We start from the raw sequence: 27,327 nt of genomic DNA, 5'->3' as shown, positions 1-27,327 counted from the left end.
TATGTGACCATTGATTGGTCTAGTAACGATTGATGTAACAAAGGCCACCTTGATCCTATGTCAGTATAGTTAATGGACGAGATTGTTCGGATATACCCTAAGGACATGATAGCAAATTTTGAGCTCATAAGGTTAAACACATTTATTTGATTACATATGCATATGGCCCAGTGGGAGATTGTTAGATTAATTTTTGTAATTAATCTATAATTTGGGCCACACATGTAAATAATTAAAATGTGTGTGCTATCATTTAATTAAGCCTAAATATAGTGATCTAATTAATAATTGATTAATTGGCTTAAGGGTATAATTGTCATGAGATTATTGTATAGATACCATTAGACAATTATTATTTCTATGAGGGGCAGAAATATAATTGTGATAAAATTAAAACTGCCCTAGCGGTTTATAAATAGGGTTATGGTCCCCATTCTAGGACTACGCATTCCAATTTCTGAAAATCCTCTCAGAGAGAAATTGACACAGAATCTAGTGGCTAGAATTGGAAGACCATCTCAAAGGGTTTTCTTCCTATAAGGTTTCTTCTTCAATGGATTCAGGTATGCTTCCGCTATTATTTTTCTACTCATTGTTTTTAATCAGGAGATTCCAGTATATATAAATTAGGGTATTCACCTTGTTAAATATTCTAGTATATATGAAGTTAGGGTATTTACCTTGTTAACTATTCCAGTATATATGAAATTAGGGTATTCATCTTGGTTGATTTTAACAAGACTATTCCAGTATATATGAAATTAGGGTATTCATCTTGGTTGAATTTTAACAGTGGGGTCCCGGACCACCCCCTTGGCTCAAACACTATTAACCCAGATTGTGCTTTCTCCCCGGGAGACATAAAATAGCCCCCGTGATCAGATGCATATCCACTAATTAACGTTCCCTGGCTCCCAACCTGAGCAACCAATTACAAATAGTTTCGACGCATGGGGGCTGCTGTTCCGAACTTCACCTGGGTTCGACAGGAAACAAGTGCTAAACTCCGAGTTACGTTTTCCCACCATGATGGCCCTCGAGGAACCCTGGCTTCCGCCAGCCCATCATTTACTAACCCAACCATCATTTTCGATGAGGAAGAATCGTGGACGGTTGGTGCAGTTGCTGGTTCTGTCGATCTGGAAACTGTTGCTACTCATGAAATAGGTCATATTCTAGGACTTGCGCATGCAACCATTACTACTGGAGTGGCCATGACTTTGGCTTAGGATGACATCGATGGCATTAGAGCTAAATGCAGCACTTAATAATCAATCGGATTTATCAACTTCTCTTCCTTGGATGGCATCAAAACTTTACAATTCTTGAAAAATCCTATAACTAATATTAGACCGGGTAATAAAAATGACTAAATTAAATTTATTAATAATAAATTCACTTTAATGATATTAATTGATATTAATAAATTATTTTAATATAATAAAAAAATCAAATATTTTAATTTTTTCTATACAATTAAAAAATAAATTCCACCAAACTCTCTTCTTAACTTTCATGTGTTTTCTTTCATTCTTTCTCAAAACTAAGAAAGGACAACAAAGATATATGTGGTAGTGGTCAAGCACAATTGCCCTTTTAGTACCAAGTACGACCATTCTTTGAATTTAATTTTTTTAAAAGGGTGAGAAGGGAATAAAAGTTAATATTTCTTTCTACGTTCTAAAATTCAATTCACATGCATGGGCGTTATTAAATTAGATTTTTTTCCACTTTTACAAAAAGGGAAAAAAAAAAAAAAGAAAAAAAAAAGGAAAAAAAAGGAAAAAATTAAATTTATATATATATAAAGTCAATTATTCTTTTTTTTTTCTTTCCTAAAACAAAATTATACTTTTTTTCTTTTCTTTTCTTTTCTTTTCTTTTCTGTAAGGAAAAAAAAGTGATGTGGTAATTTGCTCAACGAAGAAGAGAAGAAGAAAGGAAATCTTGCCATTGAATACATATTCTCAACCAAGTCCAAATATGGTAATAATGTTGTGAGAATCTTAATTCGATTAAGAAAGAAAAGGTAATTAAGACAGTTTACAATACAGATTATTAAAACACCTCATTGGAGTGAAGGAAAGCACGAGTGGTCAGCCATGGAGCCTAGAGTTTCTCTCATGCTCTCCTTCATTCTTTCTTCTCTCCTCCTCCCATTCCTTTCTCAGGCAACTTCCTCAGGCCCCTCACGCGTCGGGCCTTTCGGGCATCTGGAGAGCTTTGGGTCTTTTAACCATCTGGAGGGATCCAAAAAGGGAGACAAAAGGGAAGGCATCCAGAAGGTGAAGCAGTACCTTCAACGCTATGGCTACTTGAGCTCTACCCATTATTCCCAGATGGGTAGTGATGATTTCGACGATGCCTTGGAGTCTTCCCTCAAAGCCTTTCAGACCTTCTACCATCTGAACTCCACTGGAACCCTAGACGCCCCAACAGCCACGCTGATGTCCAAGCCAAGATGTGGGTTCCCGGACCACCCCCCAAACTCAAACAGTACTATCAACCCTAATTATGCTTATATATTGAGCGTAAAATGGCCCCCTGATCAGATGCATATCCACTACGTAGTGTTCCCTGGCTCCCAACCTGAGCAACCAATTACAAACGGTTTCAACGCATGGGCTGCTGTTTCGAAGTTCACCTTCGAAAGGGTTCGAGAGGAATCACGTGCTGTACTCCGAGTTACGTTTGGCCACCGTGATGGCCCTGGAGGAACCCTGGGTTCCGCCGCCCCATCATATACTGACGCAACCATCATTTTGGATGAGGACGATTCGTGGACGGTTGGTGCAGTTCCTGGTTCTCACGATCTGGAAACTGTTGTTACTCATGAAATAGGTCATATTCTAGGACTTGCACACAGCCAATATAAGGAGGCCCTCATGTACGCATTAATTGATGATGGAGTGATCAAGAAATTGGCTCAGGATGATATCGATGGCATTAGAGTTAGATACAGCTGATCAATCGGATATCAGCTTCTCTTCCTTGGGAATATCTTAAGGCTATGTTTGGTTCCCGGAAAATGCTAAGGAAAGGAAAAAAAATACAAGGGAAAATGATTTTTTTTAGTTTGGATGACATGGAAAATACAATGGAAAAAAAATATGAAGGAAAATATTAAAGAAAATATTGTAATATTTTCCTCACTGTTTTCCTTAAAAAATAATGTGGAAAATATAAGAGAAAAAGAGCAGGGAAAAGAGGAGGAAAATTTTGTCGGCTCTTGTTCACCGAAGCTTCATCTCTAACTTCCTCTTCGTCAGTGGCTATGGCTTCTCAACGTCGTCGACCCTTTCAACGACCACCACTATCACTCCGACCACCTTCGAGTGCCTCTGAAAACCTACCAATTTCAGACACCCGAGTTCCCATTGATGAAGTGCGTTATTCAAATCAAGTTCCCATGGATGACGGATCCATGTCTTCAAGCCAGGTATGAATTGAACTCTTTTCTCTTAACCTCACATCATCTCTGTGTTTGATGTTGGTTTAATTTTATGATCTCTTTCCCTCATTCAGCCTTTTCCATACAACTGACTAGAAATTAGGGTTTAAGGTTTCCAATGGGAATTTCGAGTTTGTTTGGATTGATATTTGCTTTTTATTTTTTTTTTCCCCTTCAAATGAGGGTTTGAATTCGATTTGAGTTATTTCTTAGGGCTTTATGGACCAATGATTTCAGGTTTCAGAATGGGGATTTTGAATATTATTAGGGTTTTGATTCTCTTTATTGTTAATTGCAACTTTGAATGTTAATATGAAGAAATGATAATTTGTAATTTTGGGTATCATGTGTTGTTGTTATTAGCCTTCCGATAAGATTGAAAATGTTTATTACTTATTTATTGTCAGTAATATATGATTTTCCGGGAAACACGAGGTTGAATTGGGAATTCAAAAGGCGTAAGGATAGGGTTGGACTAATTCTCATGAACTTCTCATCTATTGTGGGACCTTAGAAATTGCTGGACTTGGATTATACACTGCCATTAGCTCATGAAGTCGTAAGGGAGTAGACGTACACAACCCAACTGCATGTTCTCTGGTGGAGGTTCTGGGACCTTTCACTTGATTGAAAAATAAATAAATAAATTCATTATGCTCCATTAATTTTTAGTTGCGAAAGATTCAAGGAGACTATAGCTTGTGATTTTTTTCCTTCTCATTGATGTCTTGATCTTTATGAATTGTGCTAATTTATCTTACCTATTCTATTTACTTGATATTGCTAACTTTACGTATGTATTTGATTGTACTAAGCATAAAAATGGCATTTACCCATTTTGCTTAATTCTTTTTTATATCTAAATTGTTAGGAAATTATTGCATCCTATGAAATCAATCTTAAATAACCAAGTCTGGAATCTTAAGCCACTGGTTTAGGGTGTGAGGGCTACAATGAATTGTTTAGACAACCCGAAAACCAATTAGACAACAGGCAGAAGTAGGAGAACAAGAACTACAATGAAGAAATAACTTATGTATTTTCTATGTTAATTTCTTTACTTCTGGAAGGAAGTTCCAATGCAGCAGCATCTAGCTAGCTAGATAAAATGGCAAAAATTCATGATGACATCCAAGACGATTTTACAAGAACTAATATAAGAACTAATATAAGCAAGAGCCAACATAAAGGACCTTCTGTCAGTTTGGTTTGAACTCATGTGAACCTTACGTCCTATTCATGATGGCACCTCAACTTTTCCTCTGCAATACTTCCAAATTTTCTAGTCCAAGGCCTCAAATCATTGGTGAAGCAAATCTCCTTCCCTTTTCCAGCTAACAACATTAATTTCCTGTTCATCTGATACAAGTTTTTTAGTCTTTCATTTATACAACTTGATGACTTCTAAACCTTTTTTCTTTTTGGTCTGTCAATAGGATGACAAAAATACGTGACACAACAAGACTGATTTAGGTTTTACAATCCAACATTACATGTTGTTAAAACTCCAATTCTTAGAGTATGCATATTGAATTTCCCCTCTCAACATGCAGATTGGGGTCCAATGTGAGCAGGGGTGTTAGCCTAATGCACATTAAGGAGTCTTTCCCTAACCCTAGTAACCCTTATTTAGAAGTAACATTTGGGTAGCTGCAACACCCAAGTGGGTAAATTAGTTGCAACCAACAGGTAGTTTTGTGGGACTAGCATTTAGGTGCCAAGACACTTTCTGCTAGAGGGCCATGCTGGGACTTGGGGGACTTGCAGAAGCATACTTTTACATGGGAAAGAATCAGAACCTCTTTCAATATTGGTGTCTCAGAGAGTATATTGTTGTGGATAAAAGGATGGATTATGATGGAACTTTTTGGCAGCTAGTTTTATAATCTAAATTATGGAAGGGTGATTGCAACATCACCCAAAAATATTTTTTTCTGGTGGCTATTTGTACGTATAAAAAAATGTGTGCATATGTTAGTATCATGAAGTTCCAAATAGGTAGGATAGGTTTATCATAGATGTTCAGTCATTTGTAAATTTTAACTGCCAATATAAGGGATTGCACAATTGCACTAATCTTATTCAGGTTGACCATGAAGAAGTTGGGAAATAACATGAACACATACTACTGAAATAATGAAAAGGAGTATGAACTGTTTGATATTCTGAAAAGACTTCATTTAAACATGCACTTGGGAAATATAAGTTCACCCTTTCCAAAAACCTGAAAACTCAATCTGCACTTGTTGGTGACTCTTTCGAGGAATTGTAATACAGTCACACTCTGTTTTGGTTATCAAGAATATAATCTCTTCTTCCCCCCATGTATATAAAAGCTTCATTTTATAAAAAACAGGCTTCTTTAATCTAATAGCTTAAATTCTTAGATAATAATCCATATGTATCAAGCCTACCCATGCTAAAAGCCCTAACAACATGCTAAAATCCCATTCTTCATGTAAATATAGGAGGCCTGCAGCAATCTCCTTGAGGATCCTGAACCTCTGTCCTCAATCTCCTTGAGGAAATTTTCTTTACAGCAACTTCTTCTCTAGTCTTTGGCAGCAACTTCTACATTCTTGATGGATTAAATGTAGCTCACAAAGCCACACACGTATTCACTCTAAGCCTAGCCCATTAAGTACAATTTTTAAAAACTGTTCAACATTAAGTAAAAAGGTCCAATTAATTCAGTGTCTTGATTCATAGAACCAGGTAGTTTTGTCTCCTTGTTCCAACATTATATAGCAGAGCCATGTTGCAATTAACATCAAGAAAATAACTAGTGGGCAGAAACATCCCTTAATTTTCATGCAATATTTTCCTCGAAATTTTCATAGCTAGAAATCATAATACTTCAATTCCTCTTACTTTACCTAATGACTTTACTAAATCATTCCTCTTACTTTGCTATCATGTAGACTTATAATGAAGAATGGCAAAGACTTAGAAGATGGGCTGCAACTTGTGTAGCTATGTATGCTGCATATGCGGCAATTCTTGTTTCAGTTTATCATCGCTCAAACTATTTGGAGAGATCAATCTCTAATGAAGGAGATTATGAACGACATGCTTTGATGGAAAGACTTACACTAATGGATAATGAAGATTGTTATAATCAACTACGTATGGGAAAGGATGCATTCGCAAGACTAGTAACCATTCTTCGGGGAACAGGTCGTCTTAGAAATAACGCACATAGTAATGTAGAAGAACAAGTTGCCAAATTCCTTCACATTGTTGGTCATAATTTAAGGAATAGAACTATGAAATTTTATTTCAAGCGTTCTAGTGAAACTATTAGTTGCCACTTTCATCAAGTTCTTAGAGCTATAATATCTTTAGATGATGTCTTCTTAAAGCAGCCTGATGGATTAAAGTGCCCTTAAGAAATCAAGGACAATACCAAATTTTGGCCCTACTTTAAGGTAAACTTACTTATCTAACAAACATCATTAGAATATTATTTATATTTCAAAATAAACTAATAATTTTGTTTTTTTATAGGATTGCATAGGGGCGATTGATGGGTCACATTTTCGTGTAAAAGTGTCAAATGATGTTGTGCAAAGGTATCGAGGGCGAAAGTACTATCCAACACAAAATGTTTTAGCAGCATGTTCCTTTGACTTGAAGTTCACATATGTTTTACCTGGTTGGGAAGGATCTGCGTCAGACTCGAGAATCCTAGATAATGCATTAGTGAGAGATTTTGATAAATTGATTGTTCCACAAGGTAATTATTGGTAATTAGATAATAACATAATTTATTAGCTCAAGTGACTATTACTAATAACAAAGATCCTTTGTCTATGCTTCTTAGGTAAATATTATTTGGCTGATGCGGGTTTTCAGCTAAAAACTGGATTTCTTACCCCATATAGAAGCACTCGTTACCATTTAAAAGAGTATAGTGTTCATCAACCAGAAAATGCTCGAGAGGTTTTCAACCTTCGACACTCGTCCTTGAGAAATGCAATTGAAAGAGCATTTGGTGTTTTGAAGAAAAGATTTCCAATAATAGCTAGTGGGACAGAGCCACATTACCCTGTTGACACACAATCTGATATTATACTAGCATGTTGTATCCTCCATAACTATCTCATGGGTGTTGATCCAGATGAAAGATTAATAGCAGAGGTCGATAGAGAGCTTTTTAGCGAAGAAGCGGAATTTGAATCAATGGTCTTGAGTTTAGCTGAAAAATGCAAGGAAGGAGAAATCTTAAGGGAGAAAATAGCCATGGATATGTGGAAAGATTACAATAGAAACCGTTGATGAGTTCTTTTATTTTATGGTTCTTTTCTTGTATAGTTTTTTGTGTTTCATATTAAGTACGATGATTGTATTTAGAACTATAACTCCTCTAGTTAAAATCACACTTTGAATGAGTTACAAAGAAGTTATTATTATATCTCCTCCTCTTGACTTTTCATTTTAAACATATATATATGTATTATTATTTCAGATGGAACATAGTGCAGGCTTTGAAGTACACAAAAGTGTAAGTGAAAAAAGAAACTTGACTTGGATTGATGAAATGGACAACTTTTTGGTTGATCGATTAATGGAGCAAATGCATAAAGGGCAAAAGATAGGAGGAGTCTTCACCAAGACAGCTTATGCAATGGTTGCACGAGAAATTGGGGAAAATTTTGAATTGAGTTGTAACTCTGAGCACATAAAAAATAGAATGAAAACTTTAAAAAAAAACTTTTATGCTGCTCAAGAAGTTTTACAAAATGGTAGTGGATTTGGTTTCAATGAATCAACTCAAATGATCGAAGCTACCACGGAAGTATGGACTACTTACACTAAGGTGAGTTAATTATTATTTTTGAGTTATTAGAAATAAAATTTTTGCATGTAATGTAGAGTTATAAAATTCTAATAGACATTATCACAATTGAACTCGAGTTTTGTTAATATTTGTTTTTTCTGATGTTAAAAGGCACACCCAGGAGCATCTCAGCTCAGACACAAACCTATTAGAAATTATGATAAGTTGTCCATTCTTCTTGGAAAAGATCGAGCAACAGGAAGTCTTGCTGCAGGTGCAAAAGAAAGACAACTTCGTTGGGCCCAGGAACAAAATTTGGATGACACAATTCCATTAGGATCATCACAACATGGGATCAGAGATGAAACATTTGCTTATGTTGAAAATGAAGCAACAACTGAGACATCTTTCTCATCTGCAGATGCATCTGTTTCTGCACCAAAGTCAAACAAAGAAACAAAAAAGCGAAAAGCAAAATATGCTGACATTGTAAGTGAAGAATTAAGATCAATTAGAGTTGGAATGGATGCAGTTGTTGCGGCTCTTGATAGAAGCAACCTTCAAAACTATACAGAAGAGCAATTGTTTGAAGAGATTGCTAAGGTTGGAGGCATGAGTGATGTATCTCATATGAAAGCATATCAAGCTCTTACGGGTGATGTGAGTGCAGCTCGAGCCTTCCTTGCTTGTCCAATTGATAGGCGTAAGCTTTGGTTGTCAGTTAAATTTGGACCTACTTTTTTTGATGCCTAATTTGAGATAGAGATTCTGATTCATTTTACTTTTCCAGCTCAGCATCCATGTGGTTTCTTTGCGTTTCAGATAAAGTTTTTGCTTCTTAGTATTTGGAATATTCAGGAATCTTTCGGTATTTGGATAGAGAATGCCTTTTAATTAAACTGTTATATAACTGAATTGTTGAATATGACCAATATGCATTGTATTTTCAGGAATGCTGATAATTGTTTCCTTCTTCGTACAGTCATTTTGAATAAGCATTACAGCCTTTTTCTGGGGAAGAGACCCAGAATCATGCTTTGCTTTTGAAGTAGTTTTTTGTTCTCCTTTGAGTTTCTCCTTTACATCATGGAATGAGATGTCAAAGTGACATGGGGTAGGAAGCTTCATATCACCTGTTCCTGTTCTTTTAGGGCCTTCTCTATATTTTCTTTTTTTCTTTTTTCTTTTTTTTTTTCTTCTTTTTCCTTTTGTTGTTGTTGCCGTGATGTCCTTGAGAAATCCCTCGTTTGTTGGATCATATTTGAAGGAAACCTGAAGCTTATTCAGAATTGTGATGTCTTTTTGTATGGAATTTTGTTTCAGGTAGAGGTAAGGCCGAATTGGTCAAACAATTTTTAAAACTGTGGTAATCTTGCAAAGATTTTATATATATAACCTAGATATCATGGAATCTTTGAACCAGGTTTAACTACATTCCTGTTTGACTCAGTTCTGGTTTAACTGCAATTTTCTATACCTCGACTGGCCATTCAATAAAAGACAATGGAAAATGATACTTTTTAGAACATTTCTGAGGTATTTCTTCTTCAAACACAATTGGTATACACCACAACCATCCACTGAGTGCTGATATTGATTATTTACCCTATCATTGGTTTTTGAAAAATTTCACGAAAATTGCAAAGAAAAAATAAAATTAATATATTATTTTTATTTACTTTTTCTTTCATATCTTTTATGATTAACCAACGTGAAAAAATTCATTTTATTTGTATTGCTTTGTCCTTTCCTTATTATTTAACATAGCTTCATATCATGTTAATTTGTAAGAAAAGTGTGAATAATTTGTTGCTAGATTTAGGAGCGGTAAAATGATTTAGCAGATGTAAAATGGGCCTCAGCTCTTAATTTTGAATTTTATATTTTATATAGTAGTTTTTTATTTTTACATTATATGAACATATTTTATTTCTAAATTTTGATTCCGAAAATCCTTTTGAATTTTTTAAGAGCTTTTTATTAGCTATAAATGTTTCCTTGAAAATAAAAAATAGTTATTACTCGTATATTTTATTTGTATTACATGAAGAAAAGTTTATACATAAATTTTATAATTATTAATAAATAAAATAATAGCAAAGACTTTTTATGAGCAATGTTTTATGTCGAAATATTCACATTTTTCAACAGTTTTTTTATTGGATTAATTTATTATTATTCAACAAATTGATAACCATTTAAGAAAATTGTTGATTTTATTTTCCTTCCATTTTTCCTTACTTTTTTATTTGTGGTTAACCAAACAAAAGAAAATGAATTCTTTTTTTTTTTTCCCTTGAATTTTCCATGGATAACCAAACAAGTGAAAAAAATTATATTCCTTTCCTTACCTTTTTCTTTCCTTCCATTTTTCCTCTCAATTTTCTTTCCCTCGCATTTTCCGGGAACCAAACAGAGCCTAAGTATTTCTCTACTGCAAATGAATTAAAGAATAAAAGACGAAGTATTGCCGTACTCTCCATCTGAATAAAAGAATAAATAAATAAATAAATAAAGCCTTATTACTAGAGATATGATTTAAACAAAGACTTTTCTTCATTCTTTTTTTCCACGCATAAATTGTGAACATATCTTTCATTCAAACTTTCCCCACAAGTATAATCATGAAATAACAAAACTATCATCATCTCCATCTTTTAACTTCATTCAAACTATGGTTCTATTTTATAAAACCTAATATTTAAGTTGATTTTAAATTAAATTATAATTAAATTATCAACTTAAAATTTATTACTTAATTTTTATTTTAAGTATTAAAATCATTTGATAAAATTAATTTAAAATATATTCTGAATCATCAAATGAACATATTTATCTCTATAAATTATAAATAGAGTAAAGAATGTCTAATAATAATAGAGTCATGGAGTAATAAAAGATATCATTAATATAATTAGAATAAATGATGATAAAAAGATAAAATAAATATGTTGATTTAAGAATAAGTGAATTGTTTTTACTTATTACTTAAAAGTTATTTTTTACTTTAAGTCATACCATTAAATTATTTTATCAAACATGCTTTAATTTACTGAATGACTTAAATTAAGTTATTAATTAGTTAGTTTAGCAAACACCCTTTCTTTTTAATTCCATTTTTGTTTTTTTTTTTCTTCTTTCATTCTTTCTCAAATTTATGTGGGATGATTACTTGTGGTCTTACTTATATTAATATTATTTTGGAAATATTACTATCATTTTGGGTTATATAAATTACCATATTTTATTTATTAAACAATGGATTATCTATAAGCAGTTCATAATGTATATAAACAATTCAATGGACACTTACAACATGAATTCAATCTGTAAAAGACTTGTAGTCTACTTACTTCAGCCATCGGATCAAGTTGCTGGAATCGGTTCAACCTTTGGTTTCCAAACTCTAATCTCTCTTTTTTAGATGGTGTTTCTGAAGATAAAAACAGAGTGAGTTCGAGACCATTTTCTGAAAACTTTATAACAGTGGCTTCCATCAAACCACGTTGCTCTTGCCACCATGTTGAGCAGTTGGTGGAACGTGCTCCTTAACCGCAGCGGAAGTGAGATGGTGGAGGACGTGGTCAAAGTGTTGGACCACATCATGAAGTGAGAACGTGTATTCAGCTTACATTCTCCCACTTGATCCACACCTTTAACCTAATGTCCTAATTTAGTCCATCAATTGTCCCATTAAGTAACAAATACATGAATCATGGCGATAAGTCCTCTATTTAACGAGTGTTACCTTCCATGTATTACAATGTACTCATTTCTTAACATTATACTTTATGTGGCAATATTACTTAATGAATAAACCCTATGTTCATTCTTGGTCCAATGAAGTTGAATTTTCTCAAAATTAAATAAAAAATGCGCATTAATATGAGAAAACATCATAATAAGAGTTTGTACAATAGAAACTACATAAGGGAACTAAGTCCCATGTTCACTACATGATCCTTGAATTTCAATGGTGGCATGCCCTTAGTCAAAGGATCAGCGATCATCAATTCAGTGCTAATGTGCTCAATAACCACTTTCTTTTCTTTAACACGTTCTCTTATGGCTAGATACTTAATGTCGATGTGCTTGCTTCGACTTCCACTTTTATTGTTCTTTGCCATAAAGACTGCAGCTGAATTGTCGCAATATATACTCAATGGCCTAGATATTGAATCCATAACTCTAAGCCCGGAAATGAAACTCTTAAGCCATACACCATGTGAAGTAGCCTCAAAACAAGATATGAACTCAGCTTCCATAGTAGAAGTAGCAGCCATGGTCTGCTTAACGCTCCTCCAAGATATAGCTCCACTGGCCAATATAAAAATGTATCCAGATGTTGATTTACGTGAATCAACACAGCCAGCAAAGTCTGAATCTGAGTAGCCAACTACCTCTAAATTGCTTGTTCGTCTGTACATAAGCTTGTAATCTTTGGTTCCTTGAAGATATCTCATCACTTTCTTTGCAGCTTTCCAGTGGTCTATACCTGGGTTACTCTGATATCGTCCTAACATTCCAACAGCAAATGCAATGTCAGGCCTTGTGCAGACCTGAGCATACATCAAACTTCCGACTGCAGAGGCATATGGAATGTTCTTCGTTTGTTCCCTCTCAAGATCGTTTTTCGGGCATTGGTTCAGATTGAACCTATCACCCTTCATTATAGGAGAAACACTAGGTGAACAATTCTTCATCCGAAATCTCTCTAAAACTTTATTGATATAGGTTTCTTGAGACAAACCTAAGATACCTTTAAATCTGTCTCTATGGATCTTAATGCCAATGACATAAGATGCCTCACCCATATCCTTCATGTCGAAATTTTTAGAGAGGAATTGTTTCACCTCATGAAGTAAACCCTTATCATTGGTTGCAAGTAAAATGTCATCCACGTATAAAACAAGAAAACAAACTTTACTCCCACTGACCTTAAGGTATATGCATTGATCCATAACATTTTCAACAAAACCAAATGAAGAAATTATGTTATGGAATTTTAAATACCATTGGCGGGATGCTTGCTTTAAACCGTATATGGATTTCTTAAGCTTACAAACCAATTGCTCACCATCACTAGAGGGGAATCCTTCAGGTTGTTTCATGTAAACCTCCTCCTCTAGCTCTCCATTAAGAAATGTTGTTTTCACATCCATTTGTTGCAATTCTAAATCAAAGTGGGCTACTAATGCCAATATAATGCGCGAGGAATCTTTCTTAGATACAGGAGAAAAGGTTTCCGTGTAATCGATTCCTTCTTTCTGAGTGAACCCTTTGCAACAAATCTGGCCTTGTATCTCTCAATGTTGCCTAATGAGTCTTTCTCTGTCTTAAAAACCCATTTACAACCAATGGTTTTTACACCATTAGGCAACTCAACAAGGTCCCAAACATCGTTGCACTTCATGGAACTCATCTCATCCTTCATGGCATTGTACCACAATTCTGATTCTTTACAACTCATGGCCTGTGAAAAAGATTCGGGATCATTTTCGGCTCCTATATTGTAGTCACATTCCTGTAGATACACTACATAATCATTAGGAATTGCTGACCTCTTAGTTCGAGTAGACCTTCTTAAGGTTGCACCAATATCTTCTAAGGAAGTATGAGGTTCAACTTGTTGTCCAGAAGTATCAAGAAACTCCTGATCAACTTGATCTACTGGAATGTTGTCAACAGCTTGTGGAACTTCAACGACTGGTTGAACTTCAATGATTGTTCGTTCTACACCCGATTGTACTTGAGGGGTGTTATGAACAATAAACAATCTATCACTTGAAGTGGAAGGTTGAGAATCTGTATGATCAATATCAGAAACTATGTTTCTAAATTGATTGCTCCCACTAACCAAGTCATATTCAAGAAATTTAGCATTTCTTGATTCCACAATCCTAGTGTTGTGAGATGGACAGTAAAATCTGTACCCCTTAGACTTTTCAGCATATCCAATGAAATACCCACTAATAGTCCTTGGGTCCAGTTTCTTCTCTTGTGGATTATAAATTCTCACTTCAGACGAGCATCCCCAAACGCGCATATGTTGCAAACTCGGTTTCCAACATTTCAATAACTCAAATGGCTTCTTTGGGACAGCCTTGGTTGGAACTCGGTTTAATATATACACTGCTGTCTTAAGTGCTTTAGTCCACAAGAATTTAGGAAGTTTTGAGTTGCTAAGCATACTCCTTACCATGTCCAATAAAGTTCGGTTTCTTCTTTCTGCTACACCATTTTGGTCTGGAGAACTAGGCATGGTGTATTGGGCAACAATCCCATGCTCTTGAAGAAACTTCACAAATGGCCTAGGTCATTGTCCATCTCCCAAGTATCTACCATAATATTCTCCACCTCTATCTGATCTCACAATCTTAATTTGTTTACCATATTGTTTCTCTACTTCTGCCTTGAAGACTTTAAAGGCATCTAAAGCTTCATTTTTATTATGAAGTATGTAGAGATGCATGTATCGTGAGAAATCATCTATGAAAGAGATGAAGTATTTCTGACCATGAGAGTCCATGTCAAGACTACATATATCAGTATGTATGATCTCTAGTATGGTGGAACTCCTAGTAGCACCTCTCTTTGACTTATTGGTCTGCTTACCCTTAATGCAGTCCACACAAGTCTCAAAGTCAGTAAAATCTAGAGTACTAAGTACCCCATCATTCACCAATCTTTTGATTCTATCTATGGAGATATGACCTAATCTCCGGTGCCACAATGTAGATGAATCCTCTTTTACAACACATCTCTTAATGCCAGTTTGTACATGTAATGAATTATGAGCGGTATCATTTTGTAAGAATATACAATAAAGACCATCAGACAAGATACCATTCCCAACACATTCAGATTTATAAATCAAACTGAAAGATGTTTCTGAAAAATGAAAGGAATATCCAAACGGTACAAGTCTAGAAACTGAAATCAAGTTTCGTGAGAAACTTGGTACATAAAAGGTCCTTTGCAATTCCAAAATAAAACCACCATATAAAGTTAAATAACATGTCCCTATTGCTTCCACATGCGAGCTCATCTTGTTTCCGGATAAGATGAATTGCTCACTTGTCACTGGCTTCCTTAGGTTTTGCATACCCTGCAAGGAATTTGAAATGTGGATTGTAGATCCAGAATCAATCCACCATGTGTTGGTGTTTACATTAACCATATTAGATTCATAGCAAACAAATGAGGTAGGGTTACCTTTCTTCTCAAGCCAATTCTGAAATTTCAGACATTTCTTTTTCACGTGTCCTTTCTTTTTACAGAAAAAACACTTTTCGTCTTTCTTAATGTCAGATTTGGGAGGAATTTGTTGCTTTCCTTTCTGACTAGCTTGAGATTTTCCTTTCTTTCCTTTCTTTTGCGTCACCAGCATGGCACTTTCTCCCTGTTCCATCAATAGCCTTCCTTCCTCTTGAACACACATGGTCATCAATTCATTGATAGACCACTTATCCTTATGTGTGTTGTAAGAGATTTTGAAAGGTCCATACTGAGGTGAAAGAGTGTTAAGGATAAAGTGCACCAAGAAAGATTCAGACATTTCTACCTCGAGTTTCTTCAATTGAGCCACAATGTCCCTCATCTCCATGATATGTTCACGCACACCTCTTATACCGGTGAGCTTCAGGGATGTGAACTTCATAATTAGGGTGCTTGCCAAGGCTTTATCTGAAGTGACGAATTGCTCGTCAATAGCCTTTAGCAATTCACGGACATTCTCATGTTGCTCGATTGAACCACGTATACCAGCACTAATTTTTGTCTTAATGTACATCATGCTAAGGCGATTAGATTTCTCCCAACGTTTGTACAATAATATTTCTTCAGGTGTGCTGGTATCAATGATCTTATGTGGTTCATCTTTCCTTATAGCATAATCTATGTCCATGCACCCTAATTGAAGAAGAATTCTCTCCTTCCATATCTTAAAGTTATCTCCTCTAAGTTCGGGAACCTCACAACGAATATCAGATATGCTAGGTAAAACTACACAAAAGGATTACAAGCTTATTAAAAATTTGAGGCTTTAATATAAATTCATGCTTTACCAATGTAGAACATGCTTAAAAATGAATCTAATTTTATTAAAAAATTGCCTGTGGGCTAAATCTTTAATTCAATCAGATAAATTATCTTTATGATAGACTTTATCAAACTATTTTATTGAATCATGAAATTTATTATGAATATAGTTTGATATTTTCTGTCTATAATCTTTATGATAAAACTTATTAAATTAATTCTTCCTAACTCCTGTAGGTAAATTAGGAAAAAAATTAATTTTAATATTTTATCCTAATTAATTATATAAACATAATGAAAACCCTGTGGGGTAAAATCATCATATTTATATAGTTAATTACAATTAATGTCCATAATGTGATCCTTATTAATATATAATTTTTTATATAATTAAGGATGTTGTGGCTATTCCTTAATTATTTAAAAAATCATATGGATTCACTAGACATTAAAACTATATGATATAATTTTAATATATCTAACTAAATTTAGGCAACAATTGCATGCATACTATATGATATAATTTTAATATATCTAACTAAATTTAGTCAACAATTGCATGCATACTATATGATATAATTTTAATATATCTAACTAAATTTAGGTTATATTTTTTACACATACAAACATATAAATTAAAATAAATAATTTAATTTGCATGTATAAAAATCACACATAATTTAGAATAATTTAAAAGGAATTCATATTATGAAAGGGTGCCTAAATCCATATAAAAACAATTAATTCAAAACCAATAAAATAATTCAAACCAGGCCATTAGAACCTAAACCGACCCAAATATCATATTTAACCCATGGCCCAATACACAAAGACCTTTAATAATTTTATTAGGTCACTGCACATGTAATAAGCCTAATGGGCCCAAAAGTAAAACCCAATCTCTAGTTTATTTATTTATTAATTTATGGGTTCCAACATTCAGCACGTTGGCATCATAACCACCCCTAGTCTCCTGCAGCCGCATCATCCGCGGCACCAAAACAACGTCGAACTGATCTTTAAGCTACGCCGACAGCGGCGCACCCTACAGCCCAAAACAACACCTCAAATGGCGCTTCTGGAACGCTTGAAAATGGTGCCTACAGCGGCGCTTGACTAGCTCCTGAATGACGCTTGCAGTGGTGCCTGAATGGCACTCGGAACAAGCACCTGCATCGGCGCTTGAACAACGCCTGAATGACGCTCGAAATAGGTGCCTGAATGGATCTCGGAATAGGCGCTTGCAGCCCCTTTGACCAGTACCAGCAGCGGCGCTTTAATGTGGGGCCTGTAGTGGCTGAAACTGCAGCCCCAACAGCACCTGAAATGCGCTTGTTGACATTGCAACCAGCATGGAAAGCATCAATTTTAATGCAGCATTTTCAGGCAGCCTCCAACATTAACAACCAACCTTATACTTTCTGGGCAGATCCACATGGCCGATCGCGGCAGCGTCAACGGCTAGCACAAATGGGAAGGGGTGGTTCCGTCAGAGTGTAACCCCAACTCCACTAAATGGGTTCTAAACATTTGTTCTATTATCTATTATTTTTCCGGTCAGCAAGCAAGGTATTTCTGTTTATGGAGTGTTTTTAAGAGATCAACATATGGATGTTTCTTTCAAAAACATATTGTATAACTGTATCTTACATCCATAAAAGAAACCATTAACTAAGCAAATCTGGTGTAAAAGAGATACCAAGGCAGAAGCAAGATTTATTGCTCTGATACCAAATGTAAGCAGTTCATAATGTATATAAACAATTCAATGAACACTTACAAAATGAATTCAATCTGTAAAAGACTTGTAGTCTACTTACCTCCAGCCATCGGATCAAGTTGCTGGAATCGGTTCAACCTTTGGTTTCCAAACTCTAATCTCTTTTTTTTAGATGGTGTTTCTGAAGATAAAAACAGAGTGAGTTCGAGACCATTTTCTGAAAACTTTATAACAATGGCTTCCATCAAACCACGTTGCTCTTGCCACCATGTTGAGCAGTTGGTGGAACGTGCTCCTTAACCGCAGCGGAAGTGAGATGGTGGAGGACGTGGTCAAAGTGTTGGACCACATCATGAAGTGAGAACGTGTATTCAGCTTACATTATCATGAAAGGATAATTTTTTTATTAGAAAATAATTCAATGTTATTCAGCTTTGGAAAGCAATAAAGCAAATTATTAGAATTAATGACTCACCATAAACACATTATATAGGATAAATCAACCAAAGAGTTTTCTTCTTTTTTTCCCCCGCACATAAATTATGAACACATCTTTAATTCAAAGAATTGTTTTTTCCTAAACTTTCCCCTTTCTCCATCTTCTTTTTTCCTTTTTAAATAAAATAGAAGTATGAAATAACAAAACTAACATTCTCTTCATCTTTAATTCAAGATGGTGTTCTATTTTTTGGTTGAATAAAAAAAAATAAATATTTTGACTTTTTTTATTTAGTTAAAAATAATATATTGATATTAACTAATATAACTAAATTGAATTATTGATAATAAATTCTCTTTAATTATATTGAGTGATATCAAGAAATTGTCTTTAACTTAATAGAAAAAAATCAAATATTTTATCTTTTTTTATTCAATTAAAAAACAAATACAACTTAACTCTTCTTAACTCCATTTTTCTTTCTTTTGTTTTCTTTCATCTTGTTTCCTTTCTTTTTTTTTTTTTTTTTTCTCTAGTGCGTGGTACAACCATTCTTTGAAAAAAAAAATTCCTTTTCTTTAAGGATGAGAACGGAATAAAGAAAAAAAATGAAATTAAAAAAGGGGGTTAGGGTTTGAATAAATACAATTAAAAGGTTAAAGAAAGTGATAAGTTTGTCATTTCATATTAATAATCTATTACCAAAAAAATGAAGTAGATGTAGGGAAATATTAGGTGGATGTGTTTCACAAAGGGAATGTTATTTAAACGTTTTATTCTCTTAAATTGAATACAAATTTAAAAAATGAAAAAAATGAAATTTCATTCTACATTCTAAAATTCAATTCAATTCACATGTGATTTATTAAATTAGATTTTTGACACTCTTACAAAAAGGATAAAAAAGAAAAAGAAAAAAGAAAAATTAAATTTATATATATATTATAAAATATGAGATTTTGTACCATTATGATAATTTGTGGATGATCATTCATAAATATCTTGTGTAACTCCCTATAAAAGGGAGAGACCCCTAATGAATTTCAATAGAGTTTTCCCATGCTTTATATTATCTTCCTACATTCTAATTTCTCTTTCTTATTTTCTTCTCCTTTCACTTTATAAATTTACAACACATTTAGTCTCTACAAAAGAAATAGAAAGATTTTTCTCTATTCAGAGAAATTGAAAAACGTTCTCCTTTTTAGAGAAATAGAAAGACTCTTTTCTCTTCTTTCTCACAAAAAGGTATGTGATAAACTTATATCATGATTTTCTATTTTATTACCCTTTGGTCTTTTTTTTCATTTATTTTATTCGAGTACATAAATAAGTACAATCCCTAGCTATAACCAGAAGTTATGAAAATATGTACAATCCTATAACCAAAAGTTATGAGATAAATTATAAATTATAGGGTAAATTCATAACTAGAAGTTATGAAAAATATGTGCAATCCTTATAATCAGAAGTTATGAAAAATATGTACAATCCCTATAACCAAAAGTTATGAGATAAATTATAAATTATGAAATAAATTCATAACCAGAAGTTATAAAAAAAAAATGTGCAATTCATATAACCAGAAGTTATGGGGAAAAATTACAGAATTACAAATACATGACCAGATGTTATGTATATGATCCCCAATTATTTATTTTTAATTATACGGTATAACTGGAAGTTATACCAAACAATATTATAGCCAAAAACTATGAAATAAATAAATGTTCATAACTAAAGTTATGCACAAATCTACCCAATGAATAGTTCATAGTCTGAAGCTATACACAAATTTATATAATAAAAAAATAGTTCATAGCCTGAAGTTATGTACAAATTTAAATATTTTCTTATTCTGACAAAATAATCATGACCTGAAGCTATGAAAGATATTGACTTTTAATTTTTATTTTGTACTCACTTATTTTTCACAACAGAAATTATGGAAAACAATTTTTATTAACAATAATTTCATAGCTAGAAGCTATGCATACAATTTATAATTCTCTTGTATAATTAGAAGTTATTCAAAACAAAATTGTCAATGAATCTTGGAGCTATGATCAAAGAAGGAAATCAAGCATCCCTATAGGATCGCGCAAAAACACTGATTTTCCTTCATTATCATCTCCATGAAGATTTAACAAAAAATGAGTTTTTGATGAGAAATCACCAATCTCGTCCAACTAGATCTGAATCATTCCCTGAAGTAAATGCAATATTGTCCCAAACTCATGGACGATGACGAGGACATGGTCATGGTCGTAGTCGTGGAAGAAATCTCCAATACCATGGTTCTTATATAAATAATTTACCAAATTATCAGAAAATGAAAGCCTTATTGCACCACCAGAAGTGAAATAATATTGAGGTAAAACAAGAAAATGAGAAGTGTTTACAAAACAAACCTCCTAAGAACCATGAGAATAAGTGTTATATATGCGGTATGAAGGGGCATTGGTCGCGTACCTGTCCTACGCCCAAACATTTGGTCGACCTTTACCAAACATCAATAAAAGAAAAAGAAGTTGAAATGAACAACTATGTACCTAGAAGATACATAATTTTTTTAATTTTGTTATATAACCAGAAGTTATATAAATATTATTATTCATAACCCGAAGTTATGAAAGTAAGAAAATTAATATTCTTTGTGCTAATCAAAGGTTATGCCAAAGTTGTTAATATGTACTTTCTTATAGCTAGAAGCTATAGAGAACAAAATTGTTAACTAACAATTTTGTACAACTTTATGAAATTTATATAACCAAAAGTTATAATGAAATATATTATAACTTGAAGCTATGATAACAAGCATATAGATAATATTTACATATTATCAAAAGATTAATATTTTTGTATATCAAGTTATACAAATAGTTAAGTGTTTGATAGTTTTTATAAATTTCTATTATTAGAAGTTATACTATCATTAGTAGAAAAATTTACATTTATTATTGCATGTTGCCATATATGGTATTTTTATTAATGCAATAATTTCATTATCAAAAATAATTTTGAAATTACAATAGGTTCAACTATTGTTCTCAATATATTATGTTATAACTTTACATATATGTTTAGATGGATTTGTAATATTTCAATTAAAGTTCTGAGACAACAAGATGCTTTAAATCATGATATGTTTTCTTGAAATTTTGATTTATGAATTAATTTTTTCACATTGATTTAGATCATAATAATATTTTGAATAAAATTATTGATCTATCACTACAATTAGTTTGGTTATTGAAATACTTCCTTGTTATTTCATGTATAAATTGCTCCACACTTACAAAATCAAATGTGTGAGATTATTTAATAAATATATAACTTTAAATTATCTTTTCATATTTGTTTTATTGTGTTATATATGCTCTCATTGCTTTTACCCAAGTTATTAAGTTAAGTCATCATCGATGACTAATATTTTTCCATTGATTTTAACTCTTTCTCTATGATAATATTTCTTCGACTCTATAAAGACAAGGTCTTTAAAACAATATTTTATGACTTGTTACTTTGATGTAACTCTTGTCTCATTCATTGCACAACATTGATGACAAACAATGTTAATACTATATTAGGTGATAGAAACCTGATTAAAGGCTCTAGAAGAGCTTATACTATGTCACTAGTAGTATTTGATTCCATGTAAATGACACTTTATATGATGATAGATCCAGAAGAATCGTTTAAGACCAACTTGGTCCACCGGGGTAAAAGATCATATGGATGTACATTATAAAACCAGAAGTTTTTATTTAGTGATTAGTCTACTATACACTTAAAAGGTAGAATGACTTGTTGTGCAAATTATCATTTTAATGAGACAATCATCTCGCCGTTAGGGGGAGAAGAGCCAGTTCCAGAAGAACAGCATGAAATTATTTGGAATGCATTGACTTTGACTCATCTTGATCCCCATACAAATCAACGTGAACTAGAAGTTCAAATGATCACTCATTTGCAAAATCTTGCAAATCAATTACAAGATGCATTCATTGATACAAAGAAAGTGACAAAGTCATATATCCCGGCTGCAAATACTCCAGCACGGATTGATGTCCCTGTAGAACAGTTAACAAATTAATCTAAGATACACCTGAAGCGTGGTAGACCTATCAGCTCAAATGATGTAACTCTCTGGAAGAAGAGTACCCAAGAAAAACTTGGCACTCTAAAAGAGGCCATAAAAAATAACTGATCAGTTTAAATTTGATAAAATCTATAGCCTTAGAAGAGGCACAAATAATACAAGAAGCCCCTGAAGAGGCACATATATTGAACAAGAAGCCCTTGAAGAGGCACATATTGAATGAGAAGCCCTTGAAGAGACATAGGTACCTGAAAATTGTGAGATCTCAATAAGTTATGTATACATGAGAGAAAAATGAGATCAAAATAATACTATTATTAACAATATTTTCACTCTCCAAGTGGCCTCCGATATCATAAGAAATGATGAAGATCTTGAACCACGAAATGTGGAAGAATGCCGACATAGAAATGATTGGCCAAAATGGAAAGAAGCTATACAGACAAAGTTAAACTCATTAACAAAACGAAAAGTTTTTGGACCTGTAGTCCAAACACCTAAAGATGAAAAACCTGTTGGGTACAAATGGGTATTTGTACAAATGGGAATCAAAGCAACAATTGCTTGGATATGCAGATGCAAAATATCTTTCATATCCATATAAAGGTAAGTCACAAACATGGTATGTGTTGAATTACAATGGTATTGTTATTTCATGGAGATCTATCAAACAAACAATGGTGGTCACATCATCAAATCATTCAGAAAATTTTGCAATTCATGAAGCAAGTTGTGAATGTGTATGACTAAAGTTAATGATCCAACATATTCAAGAAACATGTGGACTACCTTCCATCAGAGGCAATGCAACTGTGTTACATGAAGATAATGTTGCTTGTATTGCACAAATTAAAGGAGGATTCATAAAAGGTGACAAAACTAAGCATATCTCCCCAAAATTCCTCTATACTCATGAGCTCCAAAGAAATGTGAGATCGATGTTCAATAGATTCGGTCATGCAATAATCTAGCAGATCTATTCACAAAGGCGTTACCTTCGACCACATTGAAAAAGTTAAAGTATGACTTTGGAATGTGAAGATTGAAAGATCTACCATTTAAAATGTTGAAGAAATCATAATCATGTTTACATGAGGGGGAGAATGATAATATGGATACACTGCACTCTTTTTTCCTTCATCCAGGTTTTGTCCCATTGGGTTTTACTGACAAGGTTTTTAATAAGGCAGTTATAGTAATCCAAAAGAATATTGTACTTTTTTTTTCCTTCACTAGGGTTTTTCCCATAGGGTTTTTCCTAGTAAGGTTTTAATGAGGCATATTCTTATGATCATCCAAGGGGGAGTGTTATAAAATATGAGATTTTGTACCACTATGGTAACTTGTGGATGATCATCCATAAATATCTTGTGTAACTCCCTATAAAAGGGAGAGACCCCTAATGAATTTCAATAGAGTTTTCCCATACATTCTATTATCTTCCTACATTCTAATTTCTCTTTCTTATTTTCTTCTCCTTCCACTTTATAATTTTACAACAATATATTCATATTTTGATTGACTATTTATTTATTTTTAAAAATACATTATTACAATTTTTCCTTTTTTGTGCAAGCACCTCATCTAATCACAAATATTACCTTTAGTACTTGTAATCACTTGAAATCTTTCGTTTTTTTTCATGGAATACAATTTTTTTTCTTTTCTTCCTCAAAAAGTTTTGAATTTAAATTTAATTTATCAAAACAGATCCCACATATTTTTCAACATAGTAATTGAAACTATTTAATTTTCATATTAAATTAGTATCATTTTTGTATATTTGAATAATGAGAGTATAAAGGTAGTTGGTAGGATTTTCTAGGTAGCTTATTAAATAATAAATTATATTTGATATTTACTAATATATTATATAAAAAAATTGTAATATTTATATATGTATTAGATGCATGTGATTATTTTTTTATAATTTTTTAAAATTCTATAATGACATACTTACACGTGTAATTTTATTGTTGGGTCAAATGTGGGTAGTAGTAATTTGTTCAACGAAGAAGAGAGGAATAAAGGACAATTTTTCATTGAATAGTTGAATGCATGGCCACAGATACTCCCCTATGTGGTGAATGGTGATAACGACCGAAGTGGGACCATCTTAGTTGGATTGAAAGGGCAAGTTGTAGAGGCTACAAAAACAGATGATTGGGGTGCAGTAAAGCTCAAGTGGTCAGCCATGGCGCATAGACTTTCTCTCCTGCTCTCCTTCCTTCTTTCTTCTCTCCTCCTCCTCCCTTTCCTTTCTCAGGCAACTTCCTCAGGCCCCTCACGCGTCGGGCCTTTCAGACATCTGGAGAGCTTTGGATCTTTTAACCATCTTGAGGGATCCAAAAAGGGAGACAAAAGGGAAGGCATCCAGAAGGTGAAACAGTACCTTCAACGCTATGGCTACATAAGCTCTACCCATTATTCCCAAATGGGTAGTGATGATTTCAACGACGCCTTGGAGTCTTCCCTCAAAGCCTTTCAGACCTTCTACCATCTGAACTCCACTGGAACCCTAGACGCCGCAACAGCCACGCTGATGTCCAGGCCAAGATGTGGGTTTCCGGACCACCCCCCAAACTCAAACAGTACTACCAACCCTAATTATGCTTTTATAATGGGTATAAAATGGCCCCGTGATCAGATGCATATCCACTACATAGTGTTCCCTGGCTCCCACCTGAGCAACCAATTACAAACGGTTTCGACGCATGGGCTGCTGTTTCCAAGTTCACCTTCGAAAGGGTTCGAGAGGAATCACGTGCTAAACTCCGAGTTACGTTTACCCAACGTGATGGCCCTGGAGGAACCGTGGCTTCCACCAAAACATCATTGACTGATCCAACCATCCATTTCGATGAGGAAGAATCGTGGTCGGTCGGTGCAGTTGATGGTTCTGTCGATCTGAAAAGTGTTGCTACGCAGGAAATAGGTCATACTCTAGGACTTGCGCACAGCCAAGTTGAGGAAGCCGTCATGTACGCAACCTTTAGCTATGGAGTGACCAAGAAATTGGCTCAGGATGATATCGATGGCATTAGAGCTAAATACAGCACTTCATGATCAATCGGATATCAACTTGTCTTCCTCGGAAATATCTAAGAGATCTCTCTGACGAAGCTTGAAGAACCTATTACAAGGGATGTGATTTAAAACAAGTCAAAGGAAAGCAATGGAGCGCATTGTTAGAATTAATGAATCACCATAGACACATTATTTAGGGTAAATCAACCAAAGAGTTTTCTTCCTTTTTTTTTTTTTTTTTTCCACCACATCAATTGTGAACATATCTTTAATGAATTTTTAAAAGACATCCCCCTAAACTTTCCCCATATCCATTCTTTTTAGATAAAGTGTAAGTGTGAACTAACAACACAATCATCTTCATCTTTGACAAAACTTATTATTTATTATTTAATAAGTTAAATTGACTTTAAGATAAATTATATTTAAATTATTGACTTACAACTTATTACTTAATTCTTATTTTAAGTATTAAGGTTATTTGATAAAATTAATTTGATATATTTATTATCATAAATTATAATTAGAGTAAAAGAGATTGAGTGATAATGAAGGTTATGGAATAATAAAAGAAATGATAGAGGTAATTAGGATAAATATGGATAAAAATATAAAATGAATATATGAACTTAAAAATAAATTGATTCTTTTTTTTTATTACTTAAAGTTGATTTTGAATTTAAGTTATATCATTAAGTTATTTTATCAAATATATTTAATTTTCTTAATGACTTAAATTAAGTTATTAAATCACTTTAAGTTACTAAATTTACTAAATATTGCACTAACTCTCTTCTTAACTCCATTTTTCTTTTTCTTTTTTTTTTCTCTTTTTTTTTTTTTTTTGTTTTCTTTCATTCTTCCTCAAATTTAAGAAAAAACAAAAAACATGGTCTGTGTTTGTTTGTTTGATTTTTATTTTTTTAAGTATTCAAAATAAAATTGAAGAGGAAGATGAAAATGATGAGAAGGGATTGAATAAAGAAAAAAAAACTGAAGGAAAGAAAAAAAAAAAAGGGTGAATATGATTGATGGGTTAAAGAATATGATAATTTTGTAATTTCATATTTATAATTTATTATTAAAAAAAAGTAGATGTCAGGAAAGTTGAGGCGGATGTATCCACAAACCTCATCCAAATATGGATTTCAGTCAAGGGACATGCAATCAAAAGTTTTTTTTTTTTTTTGTTTCTCTTAAATTGAATGCAAGTGTAAAAAAAGAAAAGAAATTTCATTAATCATAAGGAAGAAAGAGCAAAAATTACATCATAATTGGATATATTATTGCTGAATATTTGATTTTGAAATTCTAAATTAAATTAAATTCATTACACTTGAAAATAAATAAAATTTTAATAATGCATGAAGATGGTATAAAAGAAAATATCTTACATAAAATTAACCTTACTTTCAAATAACATTAGCATTTTAGTATAATATATGCAAATATATAATACTTTTCAAAATATTTAAATATTCTTAATTTTACTTAAAATTTTATATTAGAGTTTAAATTAAGTTGCCCAAAAGCATGGGGGCAGTGAAGTAAAATTACCCTAGGATACCTCATACTTATCACTTTAACAGTAAAAAAAATGTCAAAGCTCTAGTGCATTGCCTATCAATGAAGATAGGTAATATCAGTGTTGTTGATACCAAGTCAACTGAGGATGGATTCCTCCATTGGGCAGTGGCCGTGTGAGCTCCTGTTCAGATGCTAGAATCTGGGCTTCTTGCATCCTTGTACAAAGATGTCCGGACAGGTT

The 27,327-nt window shown here is 33.1% G+C and overlaps 3 protein-coding genes across 3 annotated transcripts; all 3 read left to right on the top strand.

Moving 5' to 3' along the window:
- The first annotated feature begins 2,102 nt into the window (after positions 1-2,102).
- LOC104878771 (metalloendoproteinase 1-like) lies at positions 2,103-2,966 on the top strand. Its single transcript, XM_010649415.1, has one exon. It carries the CDS (start codon positions 2,103-2,105, stop codon positions 2,964-2,966), a length of 864 nt encoding a protein of 287 aa, XP_010647717.1.
- A 308-nt stretch (positions 2,967-3,274) lies between these two features.
- On the top strand, positions 3,275-7,865 carry LOC132253544 (uncharacterized). Its single transcript, XM_059735742.1, has 5 exons — positions 3,275-3,439; positions 6,373-6,628; positions 6,842-6,879; positions 6,959-7,187; positions 7,275-7,865. Exons 1-5 carry the CDS (start codon positions 3,275-3,277, stop codon positions 7,727-7,729), a joined length of 1,143 nt encoding a protein of 380 aa, XP_059591725.1. The 3' UTR covers positions 7,730-7,865.
- On the top strand, positions 4,566-8,992 carry LOC104878622 (uncharacterized protein At2g29880). Its single transcript, XM_010649216.3, has 2 exons — positions 4,566-8,270; positions 8,403-8,992. Exons 1-2 carry the CDS (start codon positions 7,920-7,922, stop codon positions 8,982-8,984), a joined length of 933 nt encoding a protein of 310 aa, XP_010647518.3. The 5' UTR covers positions 4,566-7,919; the 3' UTR covers positions 8,985-8,992.
- The last annotated feature ends 18,335 nt before the right edge of the window (positions 8,993-27,327 follow it).

The sequence above is a fragment of the Vitis vinifera genome, chromosome 3 (assembly GCF_030704535.1).
Source record: "Vitis vinifera cultivar Pinot Noir 40024 chromosome 3, ASM3070453v1".
Lineage (NCBI taxonomy): Eukaryota > Viridiplantae > Streptophyta > Magnoliopsida > Vitales > Vitaceae > Vitis > Vitis vinifera.
Note: the sequence above shows the minus strand (reverse complement) of the source record. Positions and strands in the feature narration are given on the sequence as shown.

Excerpts from the sequence above, each read along its gene's own strand:
- LOC104878771 (XM_010649415.1), top strand. The coding sequence starts at position 2,103 with ATGGAGCCTAGAGTTTCTCTCATGCTCTCCTTCATTCTTTCTTCTCTC.
- LOC132253544 (XM_059735742.1), top strand. The coding sequence starts at position 3,275 with ATGGCTTCTCAACGTCGTCGACCCTTTCAACGACCACCACTATCACTC. Across the intron at positions 3,440-6,372 it reads GATCCATGTCTTCAAGCCAG|ACTTATAATGAAGAATGGCA; the intron begins GTATGAATTGAA and ends GCTATCATGTAG. Across the intron at positions 6,880-6,958 it reads AATTTTGGCCCTACTTTAAG|GATTGCATAGGGGCGATTGA; the intron begins GTAAACTTACTT and ends GTTTTTTTATAG.
- LOC104878622 (XM_010649216.3), top strand. The coding sequence starts at position 7,920 with ATGGAACATAGTGCAGGCTTTGAAGTACACAAAAGTGTAAGTGAAAAA. Across the intron at positions 8,271-8,402 it reads TATGGACTACTTACACTAAG|GCACACCCAGGAGCATCTCA; the intron begins GTGAGTTAATTA and ends TGATGTTAAAAG.